Source organism: Staurois parvus, unplaced genomic scaffold, assembly GCF_062004578.1.
Source record: "Staurois parvus isolate SC_StPar_1 unplaced genomic scaffold, SC_StPar_1.0 ptg000054l, whole genome shotgun sequence".
NCBI lineage: Eukaryota > Metazoa > Chordata > Amphibia > Anura > Ranidae > Staurois > Staurois parvus.
Window position 1 is genome coordinate 4,768,802 of NW_028317850.1, and position 26,516 is coordinate 4,795,317.

At 40.4% G+C, this 26,516-nt stretch overlaps 1 protein-coding gene across 1 annotated transcript in view; it reads right to left on the reverse strand.

The window, feature by feature from the left end:
* RFX7 (regulatory factor X7) overlaps positions 1-26,516 on the reverse strand; it is a 157,534-nt gene that overhangs the window by 46,164 nt on the left and 84,854 nt on the right. Inside the window, exon 2 of the mRNA XM_089667958.1 lies at positions 12,028-12,061. Within this exon, the coding sequence (XP_089524084.1) occupies positions 12,028-12,061 (34 nt within the window). The remainder of the gene's footprint in view (positions 1-12,027; positions 12,062-26,516) is intronic.

A 26,516-nucleotide genomic window follows, 5' to 3' on the forward strand; every position in this document is an offset into this window, starting at 1 on the left:
CTCTCCTTCTGGTTCTGCACCATCTCTTTTCTTCCCCCTTTCCTTCCTTTTTATGTTTTTTCTCGTGGAGGCTCGAGCAGCACCCTGCCTGGATCTCTTGCTTCTTTTATTTTTTAGGCCCCAATGGCTGACTCTTATCTTTCCCTCGCCTCCTATAATTGCAAAAGTATGATCCAGTTTTTGCAGGAAACTCATTTTCCTTTTGACTCTGTCCTAGCTCTCCACAGTAAGTACTACCCGGTCTGGTACCATATCACTAACCCTGCAGGCAAATCCAAGGGCGTCTCGGTCGCATTCCATAGGTCCTTCACCCCCGAGATTGTTGACTTACTTATAGATAACTTGGGTCGTTCTGTCTTTCTAAAGCTGAAGGTTACTAATGCTATTTTTACCTTGGCTAATGTCTATTTCCCCAACCAGGATCAAGCACATTTCATCTTGACCACCTGCGGGAAGTTGGAGGCTTTCTTTACCCAAAACCTGGTCCTGGGAAGTGACTTCAATTTGGTTCTCAATCCCATGCTTGACTCTTCCTCTGGTAAGTCTTCCATGTCTTATTCTTCTTTGTGGAAGATAAAGTCCCTCCTTCACGGATTGATGGTGGTTGACGTGAGGAGTGTTCTACACCCTACCAAGAGAGACTAAAGATATTTCTCCCCTGCCCACAATGCATACAGCAGGATATATTACTTCTTTGTGTCCCAGACATTACGTGACTCCTCCCCTGGCTCGGGTATGGGTTTACGGATCTGGTCTGATCATGCTCCTGTATTGTTTTCCCTGGGGCGCCCCCTACCGCTGGCCGACTAGGGTCCTGGCGCCTCAACAATAATCTTTTGCTGGATTCTGTGTGGCCGATGTGATCCAAACGATTCGCACTTTTCAGCTTACTCATGCACAGGATTCTACACATCCCCTGGACTCAGTGGAAGGCTCTTAAATGCGTTTTCGTGGGGTGTTTATTCAGCACGGGGCAAGGCTCAAGAAGCAACGGTCGCATGACATCACCCTATTGCTTTCCAATATTTTGCGTTTGGAATCTCTTCACAAAATGGACCTCAGTGCGGCTACTTTACTTGACCTAACTCCCAGAGGGAATTGCTCCATCTCTTGGAGCAATACTCTCTCATGGCTCGTGACAGGACTCAAAGTTTTTTTATACGTCTGCAAATAAATGTGGCAAACCTTTATCCAGGGTCCTTCACCTGAGAACACCGCGAACGTCCATCCCATTCGCTATGTCTTCTGATAATATTAAGCTTCATTAAACGTCAGACATCTCTTTAGAATTTAGTTGCTTCTACTCCTCTTTATACAATTTGTGTACTCCTTCCACTCCCTCAACTGTGTCTGATCAGTCTACCCCTTTAGCTCGTTACATTCAAGAAACGTCTTTTCCTACTATTGACCCGCAACAGGCAGAGGATCTGCACTCGCCTCTATCCGTCTCAGAATTTTTAGGCTTGATTAAATCTTTAAAAGTTGGGAAGTGTCCAGGCCCTGAAGGCTTCACGCCCCATTTCTACAAGAAATTTGTGGAATCTCTCTCTCCTGTCATGATATGTGCATTTGACTCCGTTGATGACTCTTATCCTCTGTCCCCTCTTATTGTCTGCCAATATAGCTTTAATTCCTAAGCCTGGAAAAGATCCTGTACGGTGTGGTAGTTATCGCCCCATTTCTCTCTTGAACACGGACTTGAAGTTGTACGCCAAATTCCTGGCCTCACGGCTATCACCCCTACTCCCTACTGTTATACAGAACGATCAAGTAGGCTTGGTCCCGGGCTGTGAGGCCTGCGACAACACAACTAAGACATTGAAATTAATCTCTCATATCCAGGAACATAATCTTCATTCTTGTATTTTGTCTTTTGACGTGGAGAAAGCCTTTGACAGAGTTGACTGGGCTTTTTTTACGTCTTTCTCTCCAACAAATTGGCCTCGGTTCTAACTTTATCAATAAAGTTATGGCGAATAAGTAAACAGTGCAGCGCTAGAACTATGATAAAAAGTATAAAAATTTAATAAAATAAACAGAGTTCAATGTAAACAGTCTGTGTGATTATAAAGTGCCAGGTGAGTGGTAAAATTCAATGGCGGTGCTCCGTGAGAAATGACAGAATTACGCACTCACCAGATGCGCAATAGTTATACGCATTAAATATCACATCCAGAGGTTTCCTCATCAGATAAGGGTCTGGTCAAGGTTAAGGTAATCCTCCCTCAGGGTGGTAGTCATCAAATGCCCAGAATAAAAATTACTCGGATCCAGGTAACCAGAGGTCCCTTTAAGGGATAGGTAGAAGAGGCTGCCTACTTACAGGATGTCTTCCTTCTCTGGGTAAGGCAATTTGATCATAATTATGGGCTCTGTAGATAAATGCTCCTCTCCGGGAGTCAGGGAGGGAGGGACCAGGAGAACGTGACACTACTCCGCCGGAGCCACGTGGAGGCCCGGTGGTCATCTTTGATTACCGGAGGTTTAGTTTCACTTCTACACCTCTGATGCTGTTTTTTCAATTTATGCTGTTTGCAAACGTCTTTTTTACGCAATAAATATTTAATTTAAATACTACACTATGGACATCCTTCATATTACCAAATAATAGTTAAAGTGTTACTAAACCCAGGACCCTGCATTTACTATATCTGGTCTCCCACAGTACACAGAACATGGAAATGCAATTCTTTTAGTAAATATAAAATGCTAAATACCCTTTTTCATCATCGGTTAGAGCAGTCGTGTGACTTCTATCATTGTCCAGCAGAACACTGGTTAAAGCTTGTAGGAGTTTGTCCTATGAGGCTGCAGGACCCCTGAACCTCTGTCTGGACAGTGCTGATTTGCTCTGTGCTGATCACATGCACTCTCCCAAGGAAAAAAAAAACTCTTTAGCAATACACATCAAACTAAGCATGTTCAGCTTGCCCCCAAGGCTTTGTTCTATCAGCAAACAGATTGGGGACTGTGGAAGAAGGGGAGGATCAGAGAAGACAGGATCAAACATCCTATTTACATAATGTGGAGGATTAACCCCTTAGGTTCCACAGTGAGTATAACAAGCATGCTTTACTGCATATACAGGCTGATTTTACTGCTGTGGGTTTAGTGACACTTTAAAGCTTTCATATTTTCATCTTGCTTCTAATAAATTGACCTTGACAATATATTTTCCTGTGTCTAGTAAAAAAAAGGCAGGGATGATCCTTTCCCCCGTGCCTTAGATAGCATCTGATCATGAAAGCCATTGAGAAAAGCCTGTGCATTGTTTACACTGAATGTCACATGGTCTATGGAAATCAGTGGGGGGAGAAAATCCTTTAAATCATCCGACTCACCTCTCCGGTCAGAGATCATGTTTCATTCAGTGCAAACAATGCAGGGAATTGCACTGTTCTCAGTGGATGTGATGGGAGCAGAGGAAGAGTCCAAGAGGAAGAAGAGCAAGACTGTCTTGTGGTGGTGCAATTTAAGTTCCTCTGCTACAGTGGAAGATGGGATTTGTAGTTTTCCCAATCAAACATCCTGCTGATGCCCCAGCCTCCTTTACCAATGATGCCTGTTCAGAAAAAACACGTCGGCTGAGCTGTTCTGTGACATCATAACACATGCTAGCCAGTCCAGTGATGGTGTCTTAGATGTTGTATATCACTTTCTTGATGTTATGTATCATGTGAGTGCATGCTCCTTTTAATAAATCTTGTTTGGTTAGACTACATCATGAGGCTTCTCTGTTTTATATGGTCTGTGGAGTGCTGCTGTGTTCATGGATTGAGGCACAGTACTCACGAGAGACATTGTTTTGCTGATACTGACTGGGAGCTGGCAATGCAACCACGTTATGTTATACCCTGAGATGAAACATGATCCGAAAAGAGGACTGAGCCTTTAAAATGTACATAAACCTTAATATTGAACTTCTCTTATTTGCTATATTTTGGTATATGCCCTTTTACATTGGTGGTCTCTGGGGAAATGCCCCACACATTGGCGATCAGTGGAAAAGTGTCACTTTATATTGGTGGTCATTATTAAAGAGCCCCCTTGCACTGGAAATCAGAAAAAATTTTAACATTTACATTTGTGGTCAGCTGGAGAGATGCCTCTTTACATCGGTGATCAGTTGGAGAGGTTAGAGAGGTTTCCACCATACATTAGTGGTCAAGAGAAGGGAAAGGAGCATGAGGTGGACAGGTGGGACAATATGTTGTGAAACCTACTATATTAACATTGGTTTTACATCAGTAACAACATCAGTATGAGGCCCATTTCATTTCTACTTTACAGAAGGAATGCCTTGTTACAATGGTGGTCACTGTAATGCCTCCTGAAAAATTATGTGGAGACCAGAAATATGCAGGCAACCTCAAGTAGCAAATCAATACACTACTGCTTACTGCTCAAAGAACCCTTACCCATTTGAGTTCCATGGAACCCTGGTTAAGAAAGGCAGGTTTATAGGATCCCCTCACAGATAAACAGATAACTAACAGATAAAATGAGAACCATCAAAATAATAGTATGTGTGGGTATTTTCTTGACTTTTATGACTATATGTCACTGAAGCCTAGATGCCCAGCCCAAATTTAACAGCATCAGTATGCATAGATGGCACGGCAATTCCTCTATTAGGCTTCTTTCACACTGAGGAGTTTTTGAAGCTCTTTTGCCTTAACAAAAGCGCAAGAAAAGCTAAAGAAAAATGTTCCCCTCTGTATGTCTTCACACTGGTTCGTTGCGCTTTCATTGCAGTGTAAAAAATCCTGCTTGCTGCATTTTTGCATTTTATTTGGTCAACAAAACACACCACCCCATTGAAAATGCAGCAAAATGCATCAAAAACGCACGTGTGTTGCATCTTTGAGTCACATATCCTGTGAAAAATGCACCGCAATCACAGTAAAATCGTGGCACAAACACATGCTTTTTTTGCTACGGATTAGTGTGAAAGTGTCCTCCTCTGCCTATCTAAATAGTTTTGTTAGAGGCTTTGGCTTGGCAAACTGTGTAATAAACACATTGCTTATGTTTTTATTTTAAGGTCACTATCTTATAAAAATATGATGTTTGAAAAACGCATTTTTTACTGCAGTTTATCGTTTTGGCAACATTATGAATCACATGAACTGGAACAATGACTTCCAGGTAATTTTTTAGTCCACAGACCCAAAGTAGACGAGGTCTTCAACTCTTCTAAGATTTCCATTGCAGCACAAATATCTGACAGTAACTACCCCATATCTTTCTGCAGCAATCATAACAAAGTAGCTTAGAGAAAGATGCATGAAACTTCTTTCTACACAAAGGAAATTTATTATTGTGGGATTTTATATGAAACCTAAACAAAAAAATGGCTGAAAACGTAAAAGTACTGAAGCTAGAGACAACAAAGAAACTATACTCGTTCAAAGAAGTCAGAAGTTCTGATTACCCCGCCACCCCCTACTGCTGCCAGCATCGGTTTCCTTTAAGGCCAAGGCTGCTACCTCAGGGGTTAAAATTTCGAGTCTAGACCTACTAGCCGGTCACAAAACTTACTCTCCACCAGTTGCCCCACCCAACCTTGCCCAGGTCCAAACCAACCCCACCCCCGGCCCGCCCACCAACCATGCCCCCTAAAGCTTATGAAATTACATTTTTCTTTAGAATAAAAAGTCCAAAATATAAAACTGTACACAGTAATATATATCCCAGGTCCATGTACTCCATTATAGTGATATGACATGTATACAGTATGTACAGTTGTGTTCAAAATAATAGCAGTGTGTTGAAAAAAGTGAATAAAGCTCAAAATCCTTCTAATAGCTTTTATTTCCATATACACAAATGCATTGGGAACACTACACATTCTATTCCAAATCAAAACATGAAGAAAAATATATCAAATTTGTGTTCCTCTAAAAAAAATTGAAGAAAAGTGAATATTAGACTGTTCAAAAAAATAGCAGTGTTTGTATTCTTCTTTACAAACTCAAACATTCACTATATAAACTAAAAAATGTTTGAAGATTTTGCTTTCCTTTGAATCACTTAATGAATATTTTGTTGTATAAGCACTGTTTCTGAGAACTGCTGTACATCTGTGTTGCATGGAGTCAACCAACTTCTGGCACCTGTGAACAGGTATTCCAGCCCAGGATGATTGGACTACATTCCACAGTTCTTCTCTATTTCTTGGTTTTGCCTCAGAAACTGCATTTTTGATGTCACCCCACAAGTTTTCTATTGGATTAAGATCCGGGGATTGGGCTGGCCACTCCATAATGTCAATCTTATTGGTCTGGAACCAAGATGTTGCACGTTTACTTGTGTGTTTGGGTTCGTTGTCTTGTTGGAACACCCATTTCAAAGGCATTTCCTCTTCAGCATAAGGCAGCATGACCTCTTCAAGTATTCTGATGTATTCAAACTGATCCATGATCCCTGGTATGCGATAAATAGGCCCAACACCGTAGTATGAGAAACATCCCCATATCATGATGCTTGCGCAACCATGCTTCACTGTCTTCACAGTGTACTGTGGCTTGAATTCAGTGTTTGGGGGTCGTCTGACAAACTGTCTCCAGACACTAGACCCAAAAAGAACAATCTTACTTTCATCAGTCCACAAAATGTTGTGCCATTTCTCTTTAGGCCAGTCAATGTGCTCTTTGGCAAATTGTAACCTCTTCAGGACGTCTTTTTTTCAACAGTGGGACTTTGCGGGGGCTTCTTGCAGATAGCTTGGCTTCACATAGGCGTCTTCTATTTGTAGCAGTACTCACAGGTAACTTTACACCTTCTTTGATCTTCCTGGAGCTGATTGTTGGCTGAGTCCTTGTCATTTTGGCTATTCTTCTATCCATTCGAATGGTAGTTTTTCGCTTTTTTCCACGTCTTTCAGGTTTTGGTTGCCATTTTAAAGCATTTGCGATCATTTTAGCTGAGCAGCCTATCATTTTCTGCACTTCTTTATATGTTTTCCCCTCTCCAATCAACTTTTTAATCAAGGTACGCTGTTCTTCTGAACAATGTCTGGAACGACCCATTTTCCTCAGAATTTCAGAGAGAAATGCACTGTAACCAGCATGTACAACATTTGCTGCCTTCCTTCCTTAAATAAGGGCAATAATTGGCACCTGTTTTTCAAAGAATGAATGACCTCACTAATAGAACGCCACACTGCTATTATTTTGAACATGCCCCTTTCAATTAGTGATTCAATTACACAGAATCAGCAGCATGCATGTCATGACTGTTGGGTCTGTTGGATTTCTATTACTCTACTACACCTGCTAGTAAATTATTTGCCATGTAGAAATATCATTTCTACCAAAAACACTGATAGATCAGGTTAGTGATGTCTGACTGCTATTATTTTGAAGATAACTGTATATCCCAGCTCCCCTGTACTCCATTATAGTGATATGACATGTTGTATACAGTACTTACTCCTAGTCCCTCCGAGTCCCCCGCGGCGGTGGAGAGGGTGTCTCCTCTCAGCGGAGGAGAGCAGACCTCTCCTGTACCTGTCCCCTCAGCGGGGGTGCCGCAGAAGTCGGAAACTGGAAGTTGTAAACCGGAACTCAGCTTCACAATGAGGCTTGGAGCGCAGGTGCAGTCGCTCCATGCTTCATCTGTGCTCGCCACAGAGGAATTTCTCCTCACATTTGGCGAGTGGCTTTTTCAAGCCCTGTGCTACCTTGTGCATCTTAATGGGCTAAGAAAAAGAACAACCTAATCAGTAATCATAAAATATCTGAATACATATATGTATAATATATATGTCTATTCTACAAGCAGAATACCTTCAAAATCAGATTACAATGAAATACACAAACTAAATAAAAGACAACTGTATACAAAAGGCATAAATCATGTATGCAACTATATATTGCTTTTTTTCTACACTATCATGATAAACATCTCTAGAAAGCAATCTTAGTATGCAGATTTCCTATCCAATTAGATTTCATCTGGTGAGCATCAACAATTAGACCGCTCAGCACATTACAACTTCTAGGCACTAAGTTATTACGAAATGGAAGGTTCATAATCTAACTGGATAATCCTGAATACACGAAAGATGGTTTAATCTCTGTCTAGACTGGGATTATGATGGAGAAAAAGCCAAGCCAGCAGAGGGTTAAATTCTAAGGCAGAAATGATTTATGCAATCAACATAAAAAATAAAGCAAAATACAAATAGTAGAAAATGGAGATACTGTGAGATGAATAGAAGTGAATAAAGTGGTTTAAACAATCACACTGTACAGCTTTTAAATTAGTATAACAGAATCACAATAATTTAAATCTAGGGAAAAGAGTACCACGATGACTCCCGTTAAATGCCAGGACAAGCTGCATGTTCCTTTTAACATAATAACATTTAAAGTGTCACTAAACCCAGGGCCCTGCATTCGCTATATTTGGTCTCCCACAGTACAAAGAACACGGAAACGCAATTATTTTAGTAAATATACACTGCCAAATACCTGCAGTTACAGCAGTCTTTTGACTTCTATCAGTATCCCGCTGAGCACTGATTAAAGCTTGTAGGAGAAATTTTCACTCTCCTCTGACTGTCCTATGAGGCTGCATAACCCCTGACCCTATGGACAGTATGGACAGTGCAGATTGGCTCTGTACTGATCACATGCAGTCTCCTTAAAAAAAAAAACCTCTCTAGTAATACATACCCAACTGAGCATGTTACATCTTGCCGTTAAGGCTCTGCTCTAAAAAATTAGCAATGTGTCCATGCTTATGCATTTATGGTGATATAAGCCCTTACTCATTGGTGCTGATTTGCTAAGGCAAGCCGGTTGTGCACTTTGCAAGTGCAGTTGCTCTAGAGCTTACTAAATGAAGTGAAACTCCACTTTGCAAAGAATACCCAACCATATGCAAGAAAAATAAAGAAGCAGTATTTTTGCTTGCACATAATTTGATGATGGAAGTCAGCAGAGCATCCCCTCATTTACTAAGCTCTGAAAAAAGTGCACTTGCAAAGTGCACAGTCTATTTGCCTTTAACATGCTATTAAAGGCTTGTTTTGTTTTTTTTTTTTAATAACCAATACATCATACTTGCCTGCTCTGTGTAATATTTTTGCACATCGCAGCCATGATCCTCCTCTTCTTAGGCCCCTTCTCCTTGCCAAGTGCTCCATAAGCAAGCTGCTTGCTCTGGGGATACTAATGTGTGCTCCCTCCCAAGTGGCCTGTGTGTGCCTATGGGGGACACAAGAGTGTAGGTCAGTCGCGTCCCCCCTCGCTGGCTGTGACTGACAGCAGCAGGAGCCAATGGCTCCTGATGCTGTGTCTCAGCCAATGAGGAGAGAGAATCCCAGGCAAGATGCTACTCTTGTGCACATCATTGGATCGAGACTGAGCTCAGATAAACGTAATGAGGGATGCAGGTGAACTGCACACTGAAGGTTTTTTTCTTTATGCATAGAATCATGAAGGTAAAAATCTTCAGCCTTTAGAAACACATTAACTCCTAGTTATCCTCAATTAAAACAGTTCCAAGCAAACAGAAATACAACCACTGATTTCTCCTTACCATGAGCGCTGATCTAAATGGTAAAAGTATGATGCAATTGTAAAGATGGTGAAGCAGGAGAGGCCTAGCATTTAGAAACATAGTGCTGGCATGCAAATACCCTTATACCTGGTAAATCCAGTAGCCTCACAAGCCAGCAGTGAGGATTCACACTTCATACTCTGCCACCCACAACTAGATTACACTTTTTTTTAACTGTATTATGCCTTTAAGAACCAGCTTGGATAAATTTCCTAATAATGCAATACTCTCTCAAGGAGACTCTGAGGTCTCAGGGCTTTGGTGGGTGGGTCTCATTATGGATAAATGTGCACAAAATGACAGCAATTTTATCAATTGTATTTTTATCCCCGTTCATGACATTTTTATTTGCTTTTCTCTGCCACCTGGTTCTGTGATAATTGCAATTTCATGTTACATGTAGCCTAAAACTAATATAACTGCATGGCAGTGCCTCTTTTTCCAAGTCACAACACACCATGATGAAACTATGAGGAACAGAAAGCAGTTTTAAAGGTCAAATCCAGGAGAGCATTAAATGTAAGTAGTGTATAGTACATCAGTTACCTTACTCCTCAGTCGTGCTTTCAGACACCTCTGCCTATACCATTCCACAGTGTAATGGATCAAAGTCACAGTTTTCCTCCATCAACCAAACTAATTTCCTGCCAGGCAATTTTTCCCCACCCGTTATCTTCTTGTGTACTGGGCCCCCTTCACTGTCCCCATGAGTTCTCCTGCAATCTGGAGCCTGAGTGTGGAATCGGACACTCCAAGTGTCCCCTCTACTAATATAAAACATCCACAGACAGTGATGTGGACAGCCCAAGGAGGACCCCAGGAATTAAAAAGAAGAGGACAGAAGGACCATCACGCGACTATGGCTTCAGGTAAGTAAAATGGATATTTTTTTACATCCTAGAGTCTGGCTTTAAGTAATTTAGGTTCTTTTAAACTAACAGAAATAAACTCAGCTTTATTGTATGTTGGAGATGGGGACAATAGGAAGGATTCAGTAATTTAAAAAAGACAGCTAGCAAAGATGACACCTTGCAGTCCAGAAAAAGATTTTGGGAGGAACTTTCTAAAACTGGAGCAGACAGAATCTGGAGCAGCTATGCATGGCAACCAATCAGCTTCTAGCTTTCATGTTTTAAGCTTATACAGACAGGTTGATGTTAGAAGCTGTATGGTTACAATGCACAGCTGCTCCAGACTTTGTCTAATTCAGTTTTAGTAAATTCTACCCCAATGTTTTGTCAGTTTACAAGAGATGAGGGCATTTCTGGCATATGAAGAGGTATTTTTTGTATATGCTAAAGATTGTGAAAATGGGAATGTTTTGTGGAAATGTATTGCATAGTGTTTTTATATTTATTTTTTGCCCTGCAAAAATCTAAATACAAGAGCCAGTCAGGCTAAACCATGTTCCAAAAGAAAATTTTAAAGCAGAAAAAAGTTATTATTCAGACATTGAAACCTTGCAAAACTTCTGGCAAGTGGCTGTGCAGAAGGTCTCCCAGCTGCCATTGAGGCACAGTGTAAGGGTCATAGACTTTCCACACCTCCCTCTTAATACCTTTAAGCTCTAAAGTGAAAATAAAACCATCGCTATTCTCTCCAGCATGCATTCCAAAAGCAGAAGTGACGTCAATGGAAGCCCCGCACTGCACATTTCGTTACCAGAATGCGACATCTTCAGGAGTCTGAGGCTGATGACAAAATGCATAGGGCACGGTTTCCAGTGCCCATTTTACTTACCTTAAAAAGACAAAAGGGGGCCTTGAGACCACACAGGTGGTGGACCAAGAGCTTGGACCTTAAAGGGACCGAGAAGCATTCTACTTATCAGTGACCAGTAGTATGACCATTTGATGGAGACCCAAAGCATGGTAAACTGGCTGAAAAAGAACACTTCTTTTTTTCACATAAGACAAGTATATCCAGTGAGTGTGGTGTCTGGAGTAGGGACACAGAGAAGCAAGGACATTTTGTTTTTTGATTCAGAGCACATGCAATGTTTTTTGGATTTTTTTTTATGCATGGAACTCCTTATCACACGGACTGATTCACAGTATATACACAATAACTATTAGCGGACATTATAGCATGTTGATAAGTGGTAAATAATAGCCCTCTTTCCTAATTTAAGGATTTTTGTGTATTTAATTGGGACATCAAGAATGTATTTTTCTTTATTTACTTATATATTCCTATAGTTAGCCAAAAAGAACACAGAAACGGTAGGTGATGCTGGTTAAAAGAAACACATTTTCCATTTGAGGGTATATATGAAATGTAATTATGGTAATTTTTGCACCTGCACATGCTTGTTAATGTCAAGACAATTGCACACAAAACTAGTATCCCTTTCAAAGCTGATCTGTGTGTACTTATTCTGATTTGAAGACTTTATTTTATACAGTTTACATTTAATGAAATACTTCATTATTAGGGTAGTAAAGTATTCTTACTCACCAAAATGCAGTCCACTTTTGACTGTATGGATTTACTAAAGAAAACAAAAAGAAACAGTTATTAGTCAAATAAAACAATTCAAAATTAAAAATACATTAAAAGAGGATCGCTGTTCCCACAAATATACTTAAATATTCCCTTGGGTAATGATTCAAGTATAACAAGAGGCAAAACTAAAACTTTTTTTTTTTTTAATAATTTGATAGGGTGATAAAGGGGATAAAACTTCTGTCAGGCTTTTAGTGCAGTCCCTGTAAAAGGGATTCACTCTCTCCAATTGTCCTGCTAACAAATGTAACCAGGAACGAAAGGCAGAAATCCAATTTCTTTTCTTACTGAACCTTTTTCAGGTTTTTTTGCACAACACTCTGCGATACAAAAACTAAAAAGAGGGTCAGTTATTGCATGTATACCACATCAAGAAAATAGCTGCAATAAACCATGAAATGTTTTAGACAGTAGGTGAGTTTCTTGGAAAAAATGCAAAAATTTCGAGAGGTATGGAAGAAAAATATCTAAGGCTTTGGTATATACAGCAATACTCAGTAAAAAAGTGGAGAACAGTATAACAAAATACATCTAAGACACAGGTCCTCTCTCTGTTTAGTGATTTAACAGGGAGGGACCATCACGTGTGCCAGTCACACATCCCAAGGTAGACAGCAGAGCATACGTGACAGTGACCTGAAAGACAGGAAAGACTCAGAATGGAATGCGAATGGGAAAGAGTCTAGTGAATGTAGAAGAGGAAAGAATTGGGAATGGCATTAGGATCTTGCTAAAGTGGGTCTTGTTTAATAAGCCAAGGCTCCCAAACCCTATTATGATTCTCCAAATTATTATTTAGATGTGCCATAAGTGCTTCCATATCTTCAATTCTAGAATAAAATTCAATGAGAGATGAAGAGTCTCTTTTTTTCCAAGTAATGCCCAAAATTTAAAACTTGTCACCAGAACAGGAAAAGAGGGGAAATCTTAAAATGGGGAGAGTTGTTCTCGTGACAAAAGTTTTCAAGGGGATATTCTTCAAACTGGAAAGATATCTTCTCACTATCTATATAACAGGAAGTGAGGAGAATCTCATCTAATATGACACAGATGGCAAAAATAAAATCACAAAAAACTGAAAGCAGTTTTAACCCACCCAATAAGCCACCTCTAATGTGTGCCTCACTGGTGGCCGCTGCTTCTTTAAGGTAACTTGCATGCAGCCTCTAATGGTGATGTCACCACTGAAGTTCCAGTGGTGAACTTGGCCGGTCAGGGTGCAGTACCTTCATTCCAAAAACATCCTGAATTATTTTAAAGAACATAAAGTGTAACCACTTGCCGACCTGCTCACAGTAAATGTACTGCAAACAGACGGCAGGTGCAGGCACTGCAACATACATGTTTGTTGCTGCGTTTCTTCTGGGTTTGGGGTGTACATGTGCACGTCCCCTGCTGACCCTTGCTGTGATTGGACACAACACGAGTTTGTGAGCAGATTTTCAGGCCGAAAACTGCTGATCGGCTGTGGTTAATCACATACACACACACACAGTTCTGTGTTTACAAAGACGCAAAACTCTGTGTACACAGAACAGCAATTTGGCTGTTTCTTCTCCCTGAAAAGCAGGGAGAGAAAAACGGCCAGATCTGTGAGTAAAAGCAGCACACATAACACCTGTTCGGCACACTGTAACCCCTTCATTGCCCGTTGATGTAAACCCCTTCCCAGCCAGTGTTAATAATACAGTGCACAATGTACAGAATTATATCTGATCACTGTATTAGTGTCACTAGTGAAGTTAGTGTCAGCTAGTGTACCTCACAGCCAGTGTCCATTAGCTTCAGATTGCTCTCTACACTATCACAGTCCCACTATAAGTCGCTTATCACCGTCATTACCAGTATAGCAGTCTATAGCTGTGTAAATTCCAGTAAATATGCCATAATTTGGAGAGGCAATAACTTTCGCACAAAACAATTAACATACACTTCTAGGGATTTTTTTTATACCAGAGACATATAGCAGAGTATATTTTGGCCTAAATTTATGAAGAATTTTTATGATTTATAACAGAAAGTAGAAAGTATATTTTTCACATTTGCAGTTTTTTTTTTTCATTTAAATATTAAAAAAATAAAAATCCCATTGGTGATTAACACCTTACATCCCCCCCCCCCCGGTCTATAGCAGATTGACGGCAGGGTGAAACGCTCCTCCTTGTGAGTGGACATCATATGACTTCCTCACAGAAGGCACCACTCATGCTCACAGCCAATGACTGATCACTACACCAACCTGCTGCTAGTGTCATGTGATTGCTGTGACCAATCACAGCAGATCACATGACAATGTAAACAATGGATGGCTTCCTTTCATTGCCATCCATTGTATACAATTGTGTTGTTAGCTGTGATTGGTCTTAGCGATCATATGGTACAGACAAAGCCAATCACAGCCCATCTGTACCATTTGATGAGCTTTGGCCAATCACAGCTAATCACGACAAAAAAAAGACACTGAATTGATCAGTTTAATTCAGTAAAAATGGTTGCTAATATCAATTAAATTAATTGGTAAAAAAAAATCATGAACACTTCCCCAGAGTAGTACAATGTTACTATGCTAACACTGTATTGTGCTGGTCACAGTGTGTTGAAAAAAAAAATGTAATAAAAAAAAGTGTCGCCAGTCAGTGTCCCTAATCACCACCACAGAAGTTATATGAGAATGCTGTACTGGACTGGTGACTATGTGTAAAGAAAAAAAAACAGATGTTTTAAACTTCTTTATTTTCCAAAATATTGCGACCAAAAATTACAACTTCAAAAAACTAGCCATGCCTCTTACTAAATACCTTGGACTGTCTATTTTCCAAAAATGGGTCATGTGGGGGGTATTTGTATTATCTTGGCGTTTTTGGGCCTCACAAAATGAGATTGGCCGTCAGTACATCAGGATTGATCGATTGTCAGATATGTATACCATAGTTTGTGGACTCTATAACTTTCCTACATACTAAATACTATATACTAATTTGGGTTATTTTCACCAAAGAAATGTAGCAGAATACATTTTAACCTAAATTTATGAAGGTTATTTCTTTGCAAAATTTTATAACAGAAACAAAGAAAAGCAAGGTTTGTTTTTTTTTCAAAATTTTCTGTCTGTTTATTTAGCAAAAATTAAAAACTCAGTGGTGATTAAATACCACCAAAAGAAAGCTCTGTTTGTGTGAAGAAATGATACAAATTCTTTATGGGTACAGCGTTGCAATTGTCAAAGTGCGACAATGCTGAAAGCTGAAAATTGCCCTGGGCAGGAAGGGGGTAAAAGTGCCCGGTATTGAAGTGGTTAAATACCAAAAGAAAGATCTATTTGTGTGAAAAAAATGATATCAATTCCATTTGGGTTTCTGCGAATCTCAATGACAATAAAGCAAAAGCACCACCACCTGAAATCCATATCACATTTAGACATCTTGAGTCATGCACATTATCATAGTAGATGTTGTTCCTAGATAACAAAGAACAAAGTATTGCCTTTAATAATGGTGTTGTACAGAAGCTTCCATGTTATAAGTAATGGTGTGTGGTAGAAAAAGGCGCTGCATCTGCCTGGATAGAAAAGAATCTGTCCAAGTCGTGCCTGTGTGAGACACTTCATTAGCATATTATTAAGACATTGAGTATTGTGTCCTCTAGTTACCTCAAGCCTGATCACAAAGCATTTTAAATCGCAGCACAGGAGGCATGCAGTGACAGGAGCATGGACAAAAAAGCATATCATTGGGGGGGGGTTAAGTCATTCTACACTGTGGAGAAACAACATTTGGAAATTCTGTGCTACACCTACGGGGAGAAGAAAATCTGGCACTCTGCGTTATTTTTTGCCTTGGGTAGAAGGCTGGTTTCCTTCAGACGTGCTGACCTCCTTTTACTGTAAAAATAGCCCTGGGATGATTTTGACAGGCTGAGGCCAAGTCAACGCCAACTGTACAGGAGCTAATCACATAGAAACCTATGTGTTTGTACCTATTTATCCTGGCTCTGTACTCTGGTATTAAAAGGTATACCAATCGTGAAGCTAGAACTTCTAGGTGAAATACAGAATTAACTTATATATATTAGTATATTCCTGGATATAACAACTGTTGCTATAATATCGACTTCCCATGGCTGCATCTAAAAACAGACATAGACAACAAAACTCAGAGCAGACAATATAGTACATTGCTGCAGAATGAAATGTCAAGGTTGTTTCAGGTTATTCACCATTTTCTGAAACCTCTGTTATGTATTGTTCCATGAACAGTAGATGACATTCTAGATATTCTGCTATTAAAAGAAAGATTGGAGAAAAAAAAAAAAGATTGTAGAAGAAAAAGCATGACAATAGGTTCCTATTAAAGCAGAACTAAATTCTCTAAATTAACATTAACTCTTTTTTAATCCTTACGCTGCTAATGTTAGTAAATCAAGAGAAAGATACATTATAATTACTTGTTTTAACCATTTTATTTATTTGTTTTTTTAAACATATTACTTCAGTTGCTTTCTGGGTTTTTGACCAAAATGGCAAAAATGATGCCATACATCTCAAAAGTCTTCATGGGCATTTTTGTTTCTTTTATCAGGAGAGGAGGTACACCCGCATGCCTAAGCCAAGGGCAGATGGATTACAGGAAGGAAATGCTAAATGAATTATCCGCCCTTACTTAAAATGGCCACAGCTGTTAGAGGGGATGTTTTCAAAGTGATTTCTCAACAAAATAAAGCATGAGACATGGATAGCTGGGACAGTTTACTTTGAACATTAAAAATTAACCACTTGCTAACCGCAGATAGCCAAATGACAGCATCACGGCGGCAAGCCAGTTCTGGGAGGGCAACAAATGACGTCCTCCCAGAACACGCCCTCCCGTGTGTCCCCGGGGGTATGCACCCGGCGATCTCCATGAGCGCTGTGTACTATGGACACAGCTGATCATGTGATGTGGTAAAAGGTCAATCACAACTACCTTTTACCACTTGATCAGCCGTGTCCAATGACACAGCAGATTACCGGTAAATGCAGTTGCCAGTTATTGGTTGCACTTTCCTCAGGCTGTCACAGCGTGAGGAAAGTACTGCCAAGAACCGGCAATTGTCAGTGCCGATCATCAGTGCCATCCACCAGTGCTACCCACCAGTGCCCAGCACTGTCGCCGGTCAGTGCCCAGCAGCGCCACCCATCAATGCGCATCAGTGCCACCTATCAGTGCCCATCATTGTTGCTTATCAGTGCCGCCTATCAGTGCACATAATTGTTGCTTATCAGTGCCGCCTATCAGTGCACATCATCAGTGCACATCATCAGTGCCAGCTCATCAGTGCTGCCTATCAGAGCCCATCAGTGCTGCCTATCAGAGCCCATCAGTGCTGCCTCATCAACGCACATCAGTGAAGGAGAAAAATTACCTGCTTGCAAAATGTTATAATAGAAACAAAGAAAAACGTCTTTTTTTTCAAAATTTTTTTATCTTTTTTTGTTTATAGCGCAAAAAATAAAAAAAACCAACGGCGAATACATACCATCAAAAGAAAGCTCTATTTGTGTGAAAAAAATGCTAAAAATTTCATATGGGTACAATGTTGCATGGCCGCGCAATTGTCACTCAAAGTGCGACCACGCTGAAAGCTGAAAATTGGCCTGGGCAGGAAGGGGGCACAAGTGCCCACTAGGCAAGTGGTTAAATAGCGTTCTCAGTTTATGGTGCTTTGACTTTAAATGTTGATTTCCCTTTGCTCTAACCATTCATGTATACATTTTCAATAAATCTCTGAGTATATTTTTAAAGTGTATGTGGTTTTATGAATGCAAAGGTGTGGTGCTCCAGCTCATTCTACTCTCCCTGTACCTGGTGGGAGTGGCTTTCTCCTAGCGCCTAGAACTATAATGTACAATGTCACAGCCCCGATTCAGAAACATTGTGTGGCCCCTACATTACACATACTAGCTGGAGCTTTGCAGTGACGTGACTGCATAGAAAAACTACATAAATATTCAGAAGAAGATATATTAGAAAGTGCATACAGGAAGAATCAGCACAAAGGGGAAGCACAGCTAACAGGAAAGTTATTGGGAATCATTTTCTTCTAATTTATATTACATAATGCCAGGGGTCTCACCCATCATGGGTAAGGTATTCCGGGGTAGCCATGTAGAGGAGACGACTGACTCGCAGTTTTCTCTGTATTAGCAGAGATGTATTCACGAACCCGTCATTTTGGAGGTTCAGAGTGACATTTGGGAGGGAAAAGAACCTCCACTCCTGACTATAGGGACTCCAGTCCCTAAAGAGTTAAGCAGCCTCCAGGATGCAGCACAAAAACAGGAAGCTCTGAATGTCAGGTTTGGAGAGTAGGAGTTTTTGAGAAAGACCTGTTGGAGTGCTGCACGTGTTGAATTGGGCTACCCTTGGGGTAAATCCCATCTATGAACTTTATGTTTCCTGTATGCTGTCGTGCTGAAGAGAAGTGGACTTTTCTGTTATATTTTTAAAGCGGAGTTCCAGCTGAAAAAAAAAAAAAATTAAAAGTCAGCAGCTACAAAAACTGTGGCTGCTGACTTTGAAAATACAGCCACTCACCTGTCCCTTGGTCCAGTGGCGTCCTCACCACGGCTGGTCTCACTGGCCGTCTTCTCTCCCTGGCACCAGCATCTTCAGTGTGTGACAACTTGTGGCTTCACAGCCGGGTGCCCACTGTGCATGCGCGAGAGGCGCTGCGCTTTGTGAATGACCCCATAGTCTTCTGAAGACTACGGGGGGGAGGGTTAACGACAACTTCTGCTTCCAGTGGAAGTAGGTACCTGTCAAATTCGGGTACCCACTCCCCAAAGGTGCCAATCCTTAATGGGGATCGGGGGATATATGTATATATACAGTGGGGATCGAAAGTTTGGGCACCCCAGCTAAAAATTTGTATTAATGTGCATAAAGAAGCCAAGGAAAGATGGAAAAATCTCCAAAATGCATCAAATTACAGATTAGACATTCTTATAATAATATGTCAACAAAAGTTAGATTTTATTTCCATCATTTACACTTTCAAAATAACAGAAAACCAAAAATGGCGTCTGCAAACGTTTGGGCACCCTGCAGAATTTATAGCATGAACTGCCCCCTTTGCAAAGCTGAGACCTGCCAGTGTCATGGATTGTTCTCAATCATCGTCTGGGAAGACCAGGTGATGTCAATCTCAAAGGTTTTAAATGCCCAGACTCATCTGACCTTGCCCCAACAATCAGCACCATGGGTTCTTCTAAGCAGTTGTCTAGAAAACTGAAACTGAAAATAGTTGACGCTCACAAAGCTGGAGAAGGCTATAAGAAGATATCAAAGCGTTTTCAGATGTCAATATCCTCTGTTCGGAATGTAATTAAGAAATGGCAGTCATCAGGAACAGTGGAAGTTAAAGCAAGATCTGGAAGACCAAGAAAAATATCAGACAGAACAGCTCGCAGGATTGTGAGAAAAACAATTCAAAACCCACGTTTGATTGCACGATCCCTCCAGAAAGATCTGGCAGACACTAGAGTTGTGGTACACTATTCCACTAAAAAGAGATACTTGTACAAATATGGTCTTCATGGAAGAGTCATCAGAAGAAAACCTCTTCTACGTCCTCACCACAAAAGTCATCGTTTGAACTTTGCAAATGAACATATAGACAAGCCTGATGCATTTTGGAAACAAGTTCTGTGGACCGATGAGGTTAAAATTGAACTTTTTGGCCGGAATGAGCAAAGGTACGTTTGGAGAAGAAGGGGCACAGAATTTAATGAAAAGAACCTCTGTCCAACTGTTAAGCATGGGGTTGGATCAATCATGCTTTGGGGTTGTGTTGCAGCCAGTGGCACAGGGAACATCTCACGAGTAGAAGGAAAAATGGATTCAATATAATTTCAGCAAATTTTGGATGGTAACTTGATGCCATCTGTGAAAAAGCTGAAGTTAAAGAGAGGATGGCTTCTACAAATGGATAATGATCCTAAACACACCTCGAAATCCATGGGGGATTGCATCAAGAGGCGTAAACTGAAGGTTTTGCCATGGCCTTCACAATCTCCTGACCTCAACATTATTGAAAATCTATGGATAGACCTTAAAAGAGCAGTGCGTGACAGACAGCCCAGAAATCTCAAAGAACTGGAAGACTTTTGTAAGGAAGAATGGGCAAAGATACCTCAAACAAGAATTGAAAGACTCTTGGCTGGCTACAAAAAGCGTTTACAAGCTGTGATACTTGCCAAAGGGGGCAGTACAAGATATTAACTCTGCAGGGTGCCCAAACTTTTGCAGATGCCATTTTTTTGTTTTCTGTTATTTTGAAAGTGTAAATGATGGAAATAAAATCTAACTTTTGTTGACATATTATAAGAATGTCTAATCTGTAATTTGATGCCTTTTGGAGATTTTTCCATCTTTCCTTGGCTTCTTTATGCACATTAATACAAATTTTTAGCTGGGGTGCCCAAACTTTCGATCCCCACTGTATATTATATACACACACACACACACACTATGGTGCCAAAAGTATTGGGACGCCTGCCTTTACATGCACATGAACTTTAATGGCATTCTAGTCTTAGTCCGTAGGGTTCAATATTGAGCTGGCCCACCCTTTGCAGCTATAACAGCTTCAATTCTTCTGGGAAGGCTGTCCACAAGGTTTGTGAGGTCAGGCACTGATGTCGGACTAGAAAGCCTGGCTTGCAGTCTCCGCTCTAATTCATCCCAAAGGTATTCTATCGGGTTGAGGTCAGGACTCTGTGCAGCCCAGTCAAGTTCCTCCACCCCAAACTCGCTCATCCATGTCTTTATGGACTTTGCTTTGTGCATTGGTGTGCAGTCATGTTGGAACAGAAAGGGACCAACCCCAAACTGTTCCTACAAAGTTGGGAGCATGAACTTATTCATAAAGTGTTGGTATGCTGACGCCGTAAGAGTTCCCTTCACTGGAACTAGGGGGCCAAGCCACAATCACCAGGAGCGTAAGCTGCTGGGCGGGACACTGGGGGGGGGGGTGGAGATTGATGCCAGGCATTGGGGTTGGTACCAGAGGTATTGTACACAGACACTTCGCTCCCTATAATAGGTGGAGCAACACTGCAACAACAGGTTTCCCCGTGACCATTCACTTGTCCCGCCCTCATTAGCCCCGCACTCCTCTGTGTCAGCGAGTGGCTAGAAATAAAGATCAAGCCACTCTGCTCACCCACCGCTCACCTCCTGTAGTATGGCACAGTGCGGCCCAGATTATAGCAGGCCACAGACCGGTATAGGTCCATGGCCTGGGGGTTGGGGACCCTTGATCTAAACCACAGCAGTCAATGTTCCCTGCTGGTTGACTGAAAGCTACTCTGACTATTATGCAGCTGAAACAGGGGCCTTCTGTAAGGCTGCATTTACATGTCCCTGTCGCTTGAACACGCCTTTTTTTTTTAATACTATATGCATACAGCAGCCTGTTCATTTGAATGGGCTTCCCTATGTGCAACACACACACACACCAAAGAAGTTACTGCACTTTTTTGGCCAGGCTTTGAGGTTCACATGTTTTTTACTGTTCATGGAACTCTTAAGACATGAATTGAGCATAAATGTACTTGCCCATTTTGCTGGACAGCTTGGCCTGTTACAGTAACTGTAAAAAGAAAGTATTTTCTGGCAGGATCAACAGGAAATAAAACCATGTTAATGGACTCAGAAAAACAAATGTAGCTGTGTTAATGCTACTGATAGTCTTCATCATGTATGTAATTTCTTTATTTTGTCTATAGAGGCAATTTAAGCTTTAATGATGTAAATTGTTTTCAAATTGTTATCTCTCTGCCAGCAGTATTTCTTGATTTCCATTTTCTAGACTTATCCAACTTTACATAGATGCTAAATTCTTTTTCAAGATCAGATATGTCTTAAATGCATAGCCCACCTTTCATAAAAAATTAATACACCCATAATTTAAAAAAAAATTATTTATTAAGGGTCTTTTTTTACAGAGCGGACCCATTTAACTCGGGGGGGGGATCTCTCCTCTGAGCAAGCGGATGACAGCTCTGTGTCCGCTCCGCTGCTGCAGAGCAGGCACAGAGCTACTTGATCTCCTCAATGGGCGGTCGGATGAAAACGGACCGCCTGTCCGTTTTCATCTGACCCAATCAGACAGACGGAAGGGGAATTGGATCCCCATCTGTCCCTTTTTGGCAGATCGGATGTCGGTGAGTGTAAACAGACACGTCAGTTTATACCAGCCACTCCATAGAAGAGAATGGAGGTTCAGATCAGGTCTGCCTGAAAAACGGGCAGGCAGACCCGATCAGAATGTCCATGTGAAAGAGAACTAAATATCTGCATTGGAGCCTGGAAAGCACTGCAACTGTGATCAGTGCATAATCTGCACAATAAACAGACCGACTCATACAGACACCTCCCACGGCCCAGGTCAGTGCAGAGACTGGATGAAGTAAAAGATGTACTTACAAGTGTGGTGGCATCACTTTACTTGTGCTACATTGTGATCTACAAATCCCTCTGTCTTTGTGGCAGATGGTATCTATAGTCTTTAATTCACAGACCCCTGTAAATGGATCTGTGAAAAGATACTACGGCCTTGTCCGTACAATAACAAAAAAGAAGGCTATACAGCACCCTGTGATGCAGTTTTATTTTTTGGGGGGGCGCAAATTCTTCCTTTGGCTGTTCTAAGCCTGAGTTTAACCACTACCTAGTTGTGCTGGTATAGGGGCGACTCAAAAATAAAACATTCAAATATTCAAATATGTGAGGGGGGGGTTGAGAAAAACAAATTAGTGGTACTTTCACTTATAAGCGAAGGTCAGCTTTAAGCTATTGTTAAAGATGGAGACAAAGTGAGGCCAAATAAAAAACAAACATCCTTCAAGTGGCTAAAACGCTAAAATGAAACACTAAAAATACAATATGTAACAAATAAAAAAAATATGTTTTCTAATTTATACTAGGATGTGCTACCCATCTGTACACAAAATGTGTCATTTGAGTTAATGCAAGCAAAAAGGTCATTTTAGGCTACAGAACACAGGCTTGTGGTAAGATAACAAATTAAGTAAAGCTAAGCCACCTATCATGTTATCTCTAAAGAAGCTTAGGATTACTAATTAGCCCTTCAGTCTGTCATGTAACCTTTAGGCCCAAGTCACATTTGCGATCCTGTCACTGGTGACAATTCACCACTGTCAGGATCACTAAAAAATGCGGTGAAAATATCTGTTTCCGAAAGTCACTTTCTCAATATCATTTGACAGAAGAAGAGCAATACCTCAATCCAGTCACTGAAGGAGAAACTTGCTGAATCAAGTAATTCTTTTCTCTGCCCCGTCCCGCATAGTGATCCTGCTGCCAAGACAGGATTACAGGTTTGACATGGGCCTCATTTCCCACGTGGTTTGAAAAATATTGTACAAAAATATATTAGATGCACAGTCATTGAAAGAAGGATAGCAATATTTTGTACAATTGTTAGCACTTCCACCTGGAAGCACTAATCATCGGTTCGAATCCCACCCACGACACTAGATGCCTAGAGTTTGCCTGCATGAGTTTACTCTGGGTACACTGGTTTTCTCTATAAAGACATGCTGATAGGTTGAATTGGCTTCTGTCTATATTGGCCCTAGTATGTGCATACAGCGGATATAAAAAGTCTACACACCCCTGTTAAAATGTCAGGTTTCTGTGATGTAAAACAATGAGACAGATAAATCATTGCAGAACTTTTTCCACCTTTGATGTGACCTATAAAATGTTTGAACATTTTTTTTAAACTCTTCCAGTTCCCGATGCTGTCCAGAGCCTTTTTTCATCAAATGCATGCAAAGCGTTTTCAAGGTACTCAGATGTACAAAACACTGAACACAGGATGTTCCTACCAAACTTGTCACACATCGTAATGACCAATTCACACCTCTGACCTCTCCCACCCTTGGAAACAAAAGATATGTTAATGACCATTCACAGGACAAATTCCTCCCTGCCAGGTGGCCTTGATGACTCACTCCACCAGACACCTTTCCCACCCTTAGAAACAAAAGAAATGTTAATGATCAACTCACACCTAAGCCAATCTCAACACAAACTGCTGTCTCTTCTTCTACTCTCTGAATTTCTCTGAAAATAGTTAATAATTTACCACTTTTCAGTGTATTTTGGGTATTTGGGAGGTTTTCCTGTGCTTATCTTTAAAAAAACGCTTCTAAACGCAAACGAACATAAACGCGTTATGCAAACGCGGCTAAACAGACATTTTTAAACCTACGTTTTCCAGCAGTCAGTTTCCATCGTTCAGAAGTGTCCCGTGTGCATGGGGCCTTATTCATGCATGACCCAAAAACAATGAGGAAGCAGACGCCACCCGGGTCTTATTTTCGGATAAACCAATACACACACTCAAGAAACAAGAATTCTTCCCATAGTGTAGTATATTTTATTAAATTCAAAACGGTTAAAGGATAAAAATACACTCACATTTAAAAGTGCCGCTCCCTGCACTTGCACAGTACTTAATTGTAGCCAAGTTTCAAAGCACTGCCGCTCTCAAAAGTTGAGCTGGCGTTCCAGAGGATGCAAACCAAGTCACTGGAAGTGACATATTCAGGAACCGGATATGACAACAACGGCCAGGCCTCAATGCATTTTGCGCAATCGCATCATCAGGAAGCTCAGCCAGCGCCATTTTAGAATATCCTTATATTCCTTCAGACCGGAGGCTAGTACTGATCAATTAGCCCTTTACTATAACTCACCCCCTCTGCAATGGTCACCACAATCTCCCCATCAAGGTGTCTGGGATTGCCTAAAAGCTCTTACATTAAACCTCCATCATACATTTATAAGTCACATGAAAAAAAAGAACCCAAATACACTAGTCCGAAACCACAGGTTCTCAAGACCCAGGGACGGATGACCATATAAGAAAAATGAAAAAATATTTAAAAAATGTATACAGTATCAAATAATCAATGCCTATAAAAACATCCAAATAATATTAACTCCTTGTTGATAAATGGGTGCAAGCTTCATAATAGTGCCCTCAGGTGGTGGAAAATGGCATATCACCCAGGAAACAATATTTAAAAAGTCCCCATATACTCCATATCTGCTGAAAAATTAATAAGACCCCCCCCCCAAAAAAAAATATACATATCTAAATGAAAAATATATAAAAAAAATTACAAATAATTAAGAAATTTGCGCCCAGGAGATATAATTACTACAAAAGCCATCTTGTGGTTGGAAAAGGGTACTACATCTGTTTAGAAAAATATAATTATTAACAGAAATTAAAATAACTAAAAATTGGTTAAAAAACAGTTTAAATCAATATCAATGTTCAAACCAGATGGAACCAAAGTATCAAGTTCATGAATCCATTTAGTTTCATTCTGGGATACCCGTTTCCGCATATCACTGCCCCTCCAGTGTCTAAAGATCCTATCAATGCCACAAAAATTAAGTAATGAAGGGTCCCCTATTGTGCATCAATCTAAAATGATTGGATACACTATGATGCCTAAACACTTTCTTGATGTTATTAATGTGTTCATTGATTCTCTTATATAAGCATCTAGTGGTTCTCTCTACATACTTTAATCCACAAGGCTAGGAAAGAAGGTAAGTTACAAACTTCATATTACATGTAATGAATTTTTTTGTCCTTTAAAACTTTCCAGCAGAGGACTGAAATTTCTCCTTTATTATTCGTATTTTGGGTGACCCTACAAGACAAACATCTACCACACCTATAGAACCCTACCCATTCCAAGAAAGTAATCTTTCTACTAGGGAGATCTAACACATATTTTTTTGCAATGATGTTGCTAAGGCCAAGAGCCTTTTTGTAAATAAATGTGGGCTTCTTAGTGAGAATCTTTCTTAAAGCATTATCTTACAATTTCTTCTAGAGACATTCTCTCTTCATTTCATTCATCTCATTATGGACCTTTTCTAAATCCTTCTTATAACCTTTCTCCAAGAATCTTTGTATGAGCATATTGGTCTACTTCATAAAGTCTACCTGACTGTACTCATTAGAAGAAATTGTGATAAACTGCCCCTTTGGGATGGCCCTAATCCATCCGGGTGGTGACAGGTCTGTATGGAAATGCACCCATGTCTGTCCACTTCCTTAAAATGGAGTGGACAATTTATTACCCATCTTAAAAATTTCTAGGTCAAAAAATTCCACCATCTCTCTGTTCCATTTTGCTGTCAATTTAATATAATAGGCATTCCCATTCAGGTGGGTGAAGAAAGATTGCAACTCCTCCATTGTTCCCTCCCAAATGATGATAACTTCATCAATAAATCTATAATACAATTTAATTGTAGCCATGGATCAGAGAACACTTCTTCCTCCTCCCATTTATTGAGAAATATATTCGCTACAATGGGGGTATATCTTGCCACTGTGGCCACACC